The following is a 12691-nucleotide window of genomic DNA, read 5'->3' as shown; positions in this document are numbered from 1 at the left end:
AAAAAAAATATGCTGATATATGCAGAGCAAAGAATATATAATGTGAGCATACACTAAGAGTTCAAAACTATAGTTATTTATTTACTTAGCTATTTCATTTATTATTCATGCATTGCTAGCTAATATACAAACTCAGATTATTTTGACTGTGGAAAATTAGAGAATCCACTTAGTTTGCAATGCTTAATAGTCAAAATTCATGTATGAAAACTGCTGGATTCAGCAATTCCATGGAAGACATTAGCTTCACACTGCTTTGGTTACACACAGGAAACAGCAGGCGGCTCCTTTCTTTCCTTGATACTGTGCCACTCACTTGGGCCAGCTATGGCAGGAAAAGGGAAAGAGTAGGTAACTCAATAGCATCGTTCCACAGGACAGGAGGGTGTGGGAGGCAATTCACCTCAAGGAAACAAGCACAGGTGCACTCTGTGAATCTAGCCTCAAAGGAGAAGAACAGGGCCAGGGTTCACCCTACACACCATGTTTTGAACAACTCTGCCCCGGAGCAACTTTTGAAGGTAGATCACAGCCATTTCTATATCTTCTTCTTCCTAAAAAAACAAAGAGAGAATGAAGCAGCTTGAGAACTGCAGCAGTTGGCATCAAATACTTTTTTGAAGATTTATATCTAGCAAAAAAGCTAGACACCAGAAGGATTTAAAGAGAAACAAAAAATCACCCTTCTTTGAACATATAGGACTTTAAACATGACATTAAAGTATTGTCAAAATTCATTATATTTTTCATGATAAGATATAATTGGTAAATTATATCAAAAGCAAAAAATTCACCCACTGTCATGCTATCCTTACAAGTTAAGCCATTTTCATTTTTTCTATATTCCTTTCCAACAAAATCTTTCTTGAAGCAGTACGTATTGTTAATAACAACCCTTTTGCAATAGGTTTTTTTTTTTTTCATGTTTAATCATGAGTAGACAAAGAATGCAGGCTTCCCTGGTGGGTCAGTGGTAAAGAATCTACCTGTCAATGCAGGAGATGTAGGAGACAAGGGTTTGATCCCTGGGAGAAGGGAGAACATCCCCTGGAGAAGGAAATGGCAACCCTCTCCAGTATTCTTGTCAGAGAAATCCCATGAACAGAGGAGCCTGGCAGGCTACAGTCCACGGAGTTGAAAAGGTCAGACACAATTTAGTGATTGAGCATGAACATGAGACAAAGAATGCAGATGGGGTACACTGGAGTCAAAAATGAGGTGCTTTTCACAAGAATTTAGCTAAACTGGTAAAATCAGAATATAATGGACAAAATCAGCAATCTACAAAAGTCACCTTAAATAAGTATGTGTACAGGCAAAAAGAGCAGAGTCTACAAATTGAAGCCCCTCTGAATGCAAAAGACATCAATAGTGGAATCAATGGCATTAACACTTGTGAAAGACATGTTAACCACAGGCAGCGGTCAGCACAAAGTCTAGAAAAGAGGATGCTGCCCAGAAGTGCATTGTGGCCAGTCAGCAGGAACATTCCCACCCCTCCAGAGATCTCAGAGCCATTGGAGGTGCTAGTGAGGTCTCCCATCAACTCCCCCGCTCTGGCAAAGCACAACCTTATGTGCAGTTTGGCTTTGTGTGAGAATGTCCCTGTGTTGGGAGAGAAAAAGCTGACTTCCCGAGAGCAACATCCTGATATACCAGGCAGTTATAGTTCTCTCCGTAAAGTATGTTGTTGTTCAGTTGCTAAGTTGTGTCAACTCTTTGCAATCCCAGGGACTGCAGGATGCCAGGCTCCCGTCCTTCACCATCTCCCAAAGTTTGCTCAGACTTATGTCCAGTGAGTTGGTGATGCTATCTAACTATCTCATCCTTTGCTGCCCCCTTCTCCTTTTGGCTGCAATCTTTCTGACATCAGGGTCTTTCCCAGTGACTTTGCTCTTTGCATCAGGTGGCCAAAGTATTGGAGTTTTAACTTTAGCATCAGTCCTTCCAATGAATATTCAGAGTTGATTTCCTTCAGGACAGACAGGTTTGATCTCTGTGCAGTCCAAGGGACTCTCAAGAGTCTTTTCCAGCACCATAGTGCAAAAGCATCAATTCTTCAGTGCCCAACCTTCTTTATGGTCTAACTTTCACATCTGTACATGACTACTAGAAAAACCATAGCTTTGACTATAAATAACAAACTTGCAAATTTGTGGCATCTCCAGAAGTTTCTTGTGAGTTTTCTGAGTCAGTCCTTTAAATCCTAACCAACTCTGGAAATGCTGACTAAACTGAGTGTGGGGCCCTGAGAAGGTAAGGCACAGCCCTGGAGTCAGAGTGAGCTCTCTGGCCAATCTTAACCCAGAAGCTGGCCTGTCTTGATGATTCCTTGCTAATTTCAGCTATCATCAACCACTTCATGTGGGAATACAGTTACAGTATCTGATCATCATTCCATCTTCTTATTTGACATACATCAGGATTACCTTCTGATGCCTATTTTTCTTGGGAAGATTTCATTCTTTGTGTATTTATTCTTGAAAAGGACTGGATCTAGATTTCATTTTGCTTTTTTTTTCTGTGTGCATTTGAAATATAAGGATAAAGGAAATGTAATTCAGATCTTGGGACATGAACATGGTTATATTAGGTTTGTTTTTAACCCAAACTATCTGGAGAACAAACAAATAGTGAAGCTGAATTTAGCTTTTCAAATTAAAAAAGCCTCAAACTTACATTGGAACTCATCTCCAGGGTTGGAGTTGGAAGTCGAGGTTGAGGTACTGGCTTTCTTTGAAGAAAACGCATAGGTTTCTTTGCTTCGAAATCCTTATTCTTCTTTTCCAACAGTGCCTGAAATAACACCAGTGTCTGACAATGATATGTCAATATATGTTCATCAACTGTAACAAGTGTACTGCTCTGGTGGTGGATATTGATAATGGGGGAGGTTATACATATGCGGGAATAAGAAAGTATCTCTACCTTCCTCTTAATTTAGCTGTGAATCTAAAATTGCTCTGAAAAGTGAAGTCTTTTTAAAAAAAAAATCAGTGTCATTTCTTACATTTGTATTTTTTCCTACCACCAGATCAGTCAGAAACAATCTTCTCTACGGCCATGCTAGGACAGTTTGAGAAAGTACAAACCGGAGTGCACCTATGATATTCCATGAGTAAGTTAACCACTAAACAAACATGAAACATTCTGGATGCATCCATTTTAATAAAATGTTTTAGAGACTTTAAAAATGTTTTTGAGTTTTTAAAAGGTTCTATGATGTGTGTATGCAAGCAAATCCCCCAACTTCTGTTCTTCCACATAAGCTAATCTGCTGTTTTAAATGACTTGCCTGGGGCAATAGAAAATTGTCCTGTGCAGTGTCTGACTAAAACATAGAGTATATTTTATTGTTATGGGGGAAATGAAGAGTATTAATTGGCAATTGTTTTCAAGTGAAGACAGCTTGACTTTGGGCTTGAAGCCAAGCACATCAAGATTTTTAAATCTGGTTCCTTGTGAAAGAATGTGTTTCTATTCCAACATGCATTATATATATATATATATATATATATATATATATATACATTTTACTTTGGATCATCAAAAAATCCTGACAGAATTATACATAAGGTTTTGTTCATTGGTTCCATTTTCAGACATAGGGGGATGTTTTTAGCTTAAAAGTATAAAAAAATGTGATCTCTGTGATTTTAAATTTTAAAACCACACTTTAATTACTTTTTCATCATTTAATAATTTTTACACTATTTTTCCACAAAAACATAAATAAGTGACAAAACAAACACTAAGTCAAGAGTTAAGATTTATAAAAAATATGCTAATTATGAGTAAAATTTGGAGCCACATCCAATTACCATGGCTGTAATGGAGGCTCTGAGTTTCTTGAAAATAAATCTGATGGCAAATATATATATATACAACAGCTCTATAATAGCCAAAACTACCGGATCAACAGGAAGCAGCAGTGGTTTAAAAGTAGAGTTGACCCTTGAACGACATAGGTTTGAACTGCATGGATCCACTTATATACAGATTTTTTTTCAATAAATATATTGGAAAATGTTTTGGAGATTTTTGACAATTTGAAGAAACTTCCATATGAACCACACAGCCTAGAAATATAGAAAAAGTCAGGTATGTCATGAATGCATAAAATATTTGTAGCTATTATTCTGTGTTATCCCTTTGTTGTTGTTCAGTCGCCAAGTCATGTCTGACTCTTTGCAACCCCATGGACTGCATCACACCAGGCTTCCCTGTCTTTCACCATCTCCTAGAGATTGCTCAAACTCTTGTCCATTGAGTCATTGTTGCCATCCAACCATCTTATCCTCTGTCACCCCCTTCTCCTCCTGCCCTCAATCTTTCCCAAGACTACACACAAATCTATTATAAAAAGTTAAAGTTTATTGAACTTATGCACACAGATACTTACAGACCATACGTGATGCCATTCAAAGTCAAGAGAAATGTAAACAAAGATGCAATATTAAATGATAACTGCACAAAGCTGTAGGACATACTATATTACTATAATAAATTCATAACTAACTCCTGTTGCTTTTGCTGTGAACTTAAGTGTTGTGACAAACCTAGAGGCATTAAAAAGCAGAGACATTACTTTGCCTTCAAAGGTCCATATAGTCAGAGCTATGGCTTTTCCAGTAGTCAAGTATGGATGTGAGAGTCAGACCATAAAGAAGGCTGAGTGCTGAAGAATTGATGCTTTTGAATTGCGGTGCTGGAGAAGACACTTGAAGAGTCCCTGGAACAGCAAGGAGATCAAGCCAGTCAATCCTAAAGGAAATCAACCCTGAATATTCACTGGAAGGACTGAGACTAAGGCTAAAGCTTCAATACTTCGGTCACCTGATGTGAAGAGCTGACTCACTGGAAAAGACCCTGATGTTGGGAAAGATTGAAGGCAGAGGAGAAGGGGACGATAGAGGACAAGATGGTTGGATGGCATCACCAATTCAATGGACATGAGTTTGAGCAAGCTCCAGGAGATGGTGAAGGACAGGGAAACCTGGTGTTCTGCAGTCTACAGAGTCACAAAGAGTCGGACATGACTGAGCGACTGAACAACAAGCATTGTGAGTATCCACTTAAAATGTAAGGTGATGCCAAGCATCTGAAGGAGAAATTCATCTCTGCAATAACCTGCATGTCATGGTAACAAGTGATCTCTAGCAGTTCTTGCATATTTTTCACTGTGTTTAGTGCAATACCATAAACCTTGAGTAACAATATGGGACCCATATGAAATGCCACTAGTGATGCTGGGTTTGCTCCCAAGAAGGAGAGAAAAGTCATGATATTAACAAGAAAAAGGTGAAGTGCTTTATATTCACCATAAATGGATGTCTGCAGCCGCAGTTCCCCACCATTTCAGGATAAATGAATCTAGTGTAAGGACCACTGTGAAAAAAGAAAAGGAAATTCAAGAAGCCATGGTTACAAGCAGATTGAAAACCTTGCACCATTTGCAAAACACCTTATCTCATGTTGAAAATGAAGCTTTCATGTGGATGCAGGATTGCTATGAGAAAGGCATACTTGGACTTCCCTGGTGGTTCAGTGGGTTAAGAATCTGCCTGCCAGTACAGGGATTATAGGTTCAATCCGTGGTCCAAGAAGATTCCACCTGCCATTGAACAACTAAGCCCACGTGCCGCAACTACTGACACCCATGTGCTCTAGAGCCTGTGCTCCGCAACAGAGAAGCCGCTGCAATGAGAGGCCTGCACACTTCAACTGGCTACAACTGGAGAAATGCAAAACAAAGACCGGCACAGTCAAAAGTAAAGGACAGAGCATAATTTGATGAGCTTTGGGGGGATAAAAGACAGGCACACCTACAGACTCTAATATGATTCAAAAGAGCTTACCAGATGCCACTAGTGGTAAAGAATACGCCTGCCAGTGCAAGAGATGTGGGTTCAATCCCTGGGTTGGGAAATCCCCTAGAGTAGGAAATGGCAACCCACTCCAGTATTCTTGCCTGGGAAATTCCTGGACAGAGAAGTATCGTAGGCTATATTCCATGGGTAGCACAGAGTTAGACATGATTGAGCATGCATGTGCACACACACACGATTAAAAAAAAATTGAAGTCATTATATGGGAACTTTAAGTACAAGGAAGGTGAGGATCTAAAGCTGGAGAATTTAATGCCAGCAAAGGATGGTTTGATAATTTTCTAAAGAGGTTTGGCTTAAACCAAGATAACAGAAGTAGCTTCTGCTGAACAAAAGGCAGAAGATTCCCAGACACCATTAAGAAAATCATTGAGGGGAAAGAATATCTTCCTGAACAGGTTTTTAATGCTGATGAAAGTACCCTACTCTGGGGGAAAATGCCACAAAAGATACTTTTTAGTAAGGAGGAGAAGTAAGCACCAGGATTCAAGGCAGGAGAGGAAATGCTAACTCTGTTTTGTGCAAATGCAGTTAGGTTATGATCAGAACTGCCTTATCTACAAAGCTGCTAAGACCCCAGCCTTAGGGGTCTTAAGGGAAAATGACAATCACCAGCTGCCAATCTTCTGGCTGTAAAAGAAAGCCTGGACAGGTTCCAGGTTTCTGGATTGGTTCCATTAATTAATGTGTTGTTCCTAAAGTCAGGAAGTACCTTGCCAAAAAAGGACTACCTCTTAAAGTTCTTAGATATTGGACAATGTCCCTGTTGACGTTCATTGTTTTTCAGTCACTAAGTCATGTCCAACTCTGCAACCCCATGAACTACAGACACCAGGCATCCCTGTCCTTCACCATATCCCAGAGTTTGCTCAAATTTATGTCCATTGAGTCAGCGATGGCATTCAACCATCTCATCCTCTGTCGTCCCCTTCTATTTTGCCTTCAATCTTTCCCAGCATCATGGTCTTTTCCAGTGAGTCAGTTCTTCGCATCAGGTAGCCAAACTATTGGAGCTTCAGCCTCAGCATCAGTCCTTCCAAAGAATATTCAGGGCTGATTTCCTTTAGAATCAACTGGTTTGATCTCCTTGCAAGCCCAAGGGACTCTCAAGAGTCTCCTCCAGCATCAGAGTTCAAAAGCACCAATTATTTGGCACTCAGCTTTCTTTATAGTTCAACTCTCACATCGATACATGACCACTGGAAAAACCATACTTTGACTCAACGGAGTCAAAAGTATGAGTTTTGGGGGGAAAAAAGAAAGGAACATCTATAGACTCTAATATGATTCAAAAGAGCTTACCAGATGCCACTAGTGCTAAAGAATATACCTGCCAATGCAAGAGATGTGGGTTCAATCCCTGGGTCGGGAAATCCTCAAAGGATTTGTCAGCAAAGTGATGTCTCTGCTTTTTAATACGCTGTCTTGGATTGTCATAGCTTTTCTTCCAAGGAGCAAGCATCTTTTAATTTCACGGCTGCAGTCACCATCGGCAGTGATTTTGGAGCCCAAGAAAATAGTCTGCACTGTTTTCATTTTTACCCTATCTATTTGCCATGAAGTGATGGGACCAGAAGCCATAATCTTAATATTTTGAATGTTGATTTTTAAGTCAGTATTTGTACTTTCCTCTTTCACCTTCATCACCTTCATCTTTTTCTTTCATCAAGAGGCTCTTCAGTTCCTCTTTGCTTTGTGCCATTAGGGTTGTGTCATCTGCATATCTGAGGTTGTTGATATTTCTCCCAGCAATCTTGATTCCAGCTTGAGCTCCATCCAGCCCAGCATTTCACATGATATACTCTCCATATAAGTTAAATAAGCAGGGTGACAATATACAGCCTGATGTACTCCTTTCCCAATTTGGAACTAGTCTGTTGTTCCATGTCCAGTTCTAACTGTTGACCTACATACAGATTTCTCAGGGAGGCAGGTCAGGTGGTCTGGTATTCTCATCTTTTGAAGAATTTTCCAGTTTGCTGTGATCCACACCATCAAAAACTTTAGCATAGTCAACAAAGCAGAAGCAGATGTTTTTTTCTGGAATTCTCTTGCTTTTTCTGTGATCCAATGGATGTTGGCAATTTGATCTCTGGTTTCTCTGCCTTTTCTAAATCCAGCAGCTTGTACATCTGGAAATTCTTGGTTCACATACTGTTGAAGCCTAGCTTGAAAGAGTTTAAGCATCACTTTGCTAGCATGTGAAATGAGCACAGCTGTATGGTAGTTTGAACATTCTTTGACTCTACCCTTCTTTGGGGTTGGAATGAAAACTGACCTTGTTTAGTCCTGTGGCCACTGATAAGTTTTCCAAATTTGGTGGCATATTGATACAGTGCTTTAACAGCATCATCTTTTAAGATTTGAAATAGCTCAGCTGGAATTCAATCACCCCCATTAGCTTTGTTTGTAGCAACACTTCCTAATAAGGCCCACTTGACTTCACACTCCAGGATGTCTGGCTCTAGGTCTGTGACTACATCATTGTGGTTATCTGGGTCATTAAGACCTTTTTTGGTACAGTTCTGGGTATTCTTGCCACCTCTTCTTAATGTCTTCTGTTTCTGTTTGGTCCTTACCATGTCTGTCCTTTATTGCGCCCATCGTTGTATGAAAGGTTCTCTTTGTATCTCTGATTTTCTTGAAGGGATATCTAGTCTTTCCCATTCTGTCATTTTCCTCCATATCTTTGCATTGTTAAGAAAGCTTTCTTACCTCTCCTTGCTATTCTTTGGAAATCTTCATTCAGATGGATATATCTTTTCCTTTCTCATCTCTTCTTTTCTCAGCTATCTGTAAGGCCTCCTCAGACAACCACTGTGCCTTCTTGCATTTCTTTTTCTTGGGGACGGTTTTGGTCACTGCCTCACATACAGTGTTATAACCTCCATCCACAGTTCTTCAGGGACTCTACCAGATATAATCCCTTGAGTCTATTTGTTACTTCCACTGTATAATCATTAGGGATTTGATTTAGGTCATACCTGGCCATTCAGAATCCCATGAGTTCAACAACAAAGGCATCAAAGTGATCTACTTGCCCCTGAACACAATGGCTGTAATTCAGCCTCTAGATCAGCGGGCCATAAGGACCTTTAAGGCTTGTTACACATGGTACTTTATGGAAAGGATTATTTATTAAAGGATTATTAATGCAGACACCATGCAAGTCTGCCATTGAAGATGCCATCACTGTTACAGAAAAAGTTGTAAAAGTCAATAAGCCCCAAACAATGAATTCCTGCTGGAGAAAACTGTGTTCAGATTTTATGCCCAACTTCACAGGATTTATGACAAAGCCATTCAAGGAAATCACGAAAGAGATTCTGGAGTTGGCTAAACAGGTGGTGGTGGGGGTGAAGGGTTTCAAGACATGGATCTGAGTGCCAGAGAATTGATGCCTCTGAACTGTAGTGCTAGAGAAGACTTGAGAGTCCCCTGGACAGCAGGTAGATCAAACCAGTCGATCCTAAAGGAAATCAACCCTGAATATTCATTGGAAGGGCTGGTGCTAAAGCTGAAGCTCCAATACTTAGGCCACCTGATGTGAAGAGCTGACTTACTGGAAAAGACCCTGATGCTGGGAAAGACTAAGAGTAAGTGGAGAAGGAGGTGACGAGGATGAGATGGTTGGATGGCATCACTGACTCAATGGACATGAGTTTGAGCAAACTTGGGAAGACAGTGAAGGACAGGGGAGCCTCACATGCTGCAGTTCATGGGGGTCGCAGAGTCAGACACAACTTAGTGACTGAACAACAACAGAAGGATACCACACCAGAGGAATGAACAGAAGATGACCTGATGGAGGGGACTGCTTCCAAATGAGGGCCACACAGTGAGGAAAAGCGTGTAGAAGAACCAGCAACAGGAAACAACTGATGGATGACCCGGGAGAGCAATTTTGATTACTCAAGGCTGCATGTGACTTCATGTAAGACACAGACCCTTCTATGTTCAGTGCTATGGCACTGAAACAAAAAGCAAATGATGAAAGAAGGATTGGTACCGCATAGAAACATTTTTAGAGAAATGAAAAACCAAAAAAGTCAGACAGCAATTAAATGTTATTTCTGTAAAGTTACACTGGGTGTGCCTACCTCTCTGGCCTCCCCTTCCACCTCCTCTATCTCTTCCATCTCTGCCTCCTCTGAGACAGCAAGACCAACCTCTCATCTTCCTCCTCCTCAGTCTATTCAACACGGAGACCACAATGATGAAGACCTTTATTGTGATCCACTTCCATCTAATGAACGGTAAGTAATCATCATGCCATACAGTTAATAAATTTATCTGTTATGCACGCGTGCAACTGTCTCTGTGTAAAAATCGAATGACTATACATTTTCACGTCATCATGATCACCTAAGTATTTATCATATGGAGCATCGTGCCCAAGACTTGTATTAAATTCAGTGAAGTAAGGCCAAACAAGGAAGCTGTGCTACAGATTTCAATTGAAAAAAGTTTCAAGAAGGAAAGAATCACCAGTCATATACTACAGAGATCTGACTGCTGTGTGGGAGCTAGCAATGCAGAGGGCACTGCTGGACAACAGCAGACTCACTGGAGAGTCTGTTTTAAAGTCTAATTCATCCGAAGAAAGAGATCAAGATGGTGGAGTAGGACACAGAACTCACTTCCTCCACTGAGCATATCAAAAATATATTCAATTTTTCCAAAAACTGTTCTACAAATACACATGTGGAACAATTCTCAGTGAAAACTACCTGGAGACTCACGGACTCTTGCACAAACACAGCTGTAAGACCTATACTGAATTGGGCAGAAAGAAAAGAGAAGTGATTAAGGCAAGATTTCCCAGGGGATTCAGAAGAGGAGGAGGTTAACACAGGCAAGATCTTCCCAAGAGAGTGAGCAGTTTGAGTCACACATTGGGCATCCCAGCTCTGGGGTCTGACACAGGGATGACAAGTCTCCTTGGCTGGTTAGAGAGCCAGTGGGAGTAACAGGAGGACTGTAGGAAGCCTGGACTCTGCTTGTAAAGAGCACATGCATGCTTGATTGCTCATAAAGCAGAACAAAGAGGGTGGGCTGAAAATCGCATGGGTGGCTGGTTGGTTTCTCATGAATGCCTTGGCATGCAGACCAGCCTGAGCCAGGAGAACACTCCAGCCCTCTTGGGAACTTGGCTGTGAGATACAGAAGTGGTTCAACATAAAGCAGCATCTGAACACAGTGGGGGGACAGCCATCTCTGGTGCTTACAGAGGCAGGGCAGCAGGGATAGTCCAGATCTCTGGTCCTAGTGGGACCACTATGGCCTGTGCCAAGGTTTGCACTTTAACCCATGCCAACTACCCCCGCCACCCCCCTTGCTTCAGCATTGTTCTCATCTGGGGCAAGTGTGTCAGAGCTGAGAAGGGGGAGAGTGTACACTTGGAAGGAATGGAGCCAGCTTTGACCCAATCCTCAGGGCTTCTGCTACAACAACATGGTATAGGAGCTCACCCTCAACAGGGCAGTATGGCCACCAAGCAGAAGGGAAACTTTGTCTTACAACTGGCTTCAGCCCTAGCACCTGCACCCCCAGCCCCAACTCCTACCAAGGGATAGATGCCAACATGCCCTGAGAAAACATCACTTGAGTTCATGTCAAACCCAACTCTCCCACCAAAGCCACTGGGTACAGACAGGCTGTTAGGGATGCTCCCACATAAGGACACCCCTTCAAGACCACAATAGGTAACTGTTTCATCTAATTCCATAGAAGCAGAAAGAAAACCAAAATGAGAAGACAGAGGAATGTGTCCTAATTGAAAGTAAGTCAAAACCCCTGAAAGAGCCTTCCTTGGTGGTCCAGTGGCTAAGGCTCCATGTTCCCAACGCAGCAGCCCAAGTTTGATCCCTTGTTAGGGAATTAGATCCCACACGCTGCAACTAAGAATCAGTGTGCCATGACTAAAGATCCCACACAGTGCAACTAAGACCCAGCACAGCCAACTAAATAAATATAGACATTTTAAAAAAACCGGAAAAAACAACTAATTAAACAGAAATAAACAATTTACCAGATAAAGAATTTGAAGCATCAGTAATAAGTGTGCTAACTGAATTAGGAAAAAGGATAGATGAACATCATGAGAATTTTAACAAGGAACTAACAAATATAAAAAAGGACTAGTCAGAACAAAGAATACAATAACTGAAATAAAGAAAACACATTAGAAGGCATGAATAGGTTACTGGTGATAAAGAAGAGACATAAGTAATCTGGAAGATAGAATAACAGAAGTCATCTAATCAGAACAGGAAAAGGAAAACAAAAAAAAAATGAGAATAGTTTAATGGATCTATAGGACAACATCAAAGATATCAACATTTGTGTTATAAGGGTTGCAGAAGAAAAGAGAGAAAAAGGGGTCAAAGTATATGTGTTAAAAGTATGACTGAAAGCTTTCCAAACTTGATGAAGGAAATGTATTCAGGTACAAGAAGCACATAGTGTCCCAAACAAGATGAACCCAAACAGACCCACACTAAGACATAATTAAAATGGCAATGGTTAAACCCAGGATTCTGAAAGGAGCAAGGGAAAAACAAAGAGTCATATATAAGGGAACCCCCATAAAGCTGTCACCTGATTTTTCAGCAGAAACTCTGCAAATCAGAAGGGAGGGCCATAATATATTAATAATGTGTCCAAAGAGAAAAATCTGTAATCTAGCAAGATTATCATTTAGAATTGAAGGCGAGACAAAGAATTTCTCAGACAAACAAAAACTAAAGAAGTTCAATACTAGACTTACACTAAAGGAAATGTTAAGGGGTCTTCTCTCAATT

General features: G+C 40.7%; 1 protein-coding gene across 1 annotated transcript in view; it reads right to left on the bottom strand.

Moving 5' to 3' along the window:
- The window catches only part of CFAP91 (cilia and flagella associated protein 91), a 97945-nt gene that overhangs the window by 34964 nt on the left and 50290 nt on the right, over positions 1-12691 (bottom strand). Inside the window, exons 11-12 of the mRNA XM_052643896.1 lie at positions 2680-2796; positions 483-554 (exon numbers count right to left, since the gene is read on the bottom strand). Coding sequence (XP_052499856.1) covers positions 483-554; positions 2680-2796 — 189 coding nt within the window. The remainder of the gene's footprint in view (positions 1-482; positions 555-2679; positions 2797-12691) is intronic.

Source organism: Budorcas taxicolor, chromosome 1 (assembly GCF_023091745.1).
Source record: "Budorcas taxicolor isolate Tak-1 chromosome 1, Takin1.1, whole genome shotgun sequence".
NCBI lineage: Eukaryota > Metazoa > Chordata > Mammalia > Artiodactyla > Bovidae > Budorcas > Budorcas taxicolor.
This window is presented reverse-complemented; position numbering and strand designations above follow the sequence as displayed.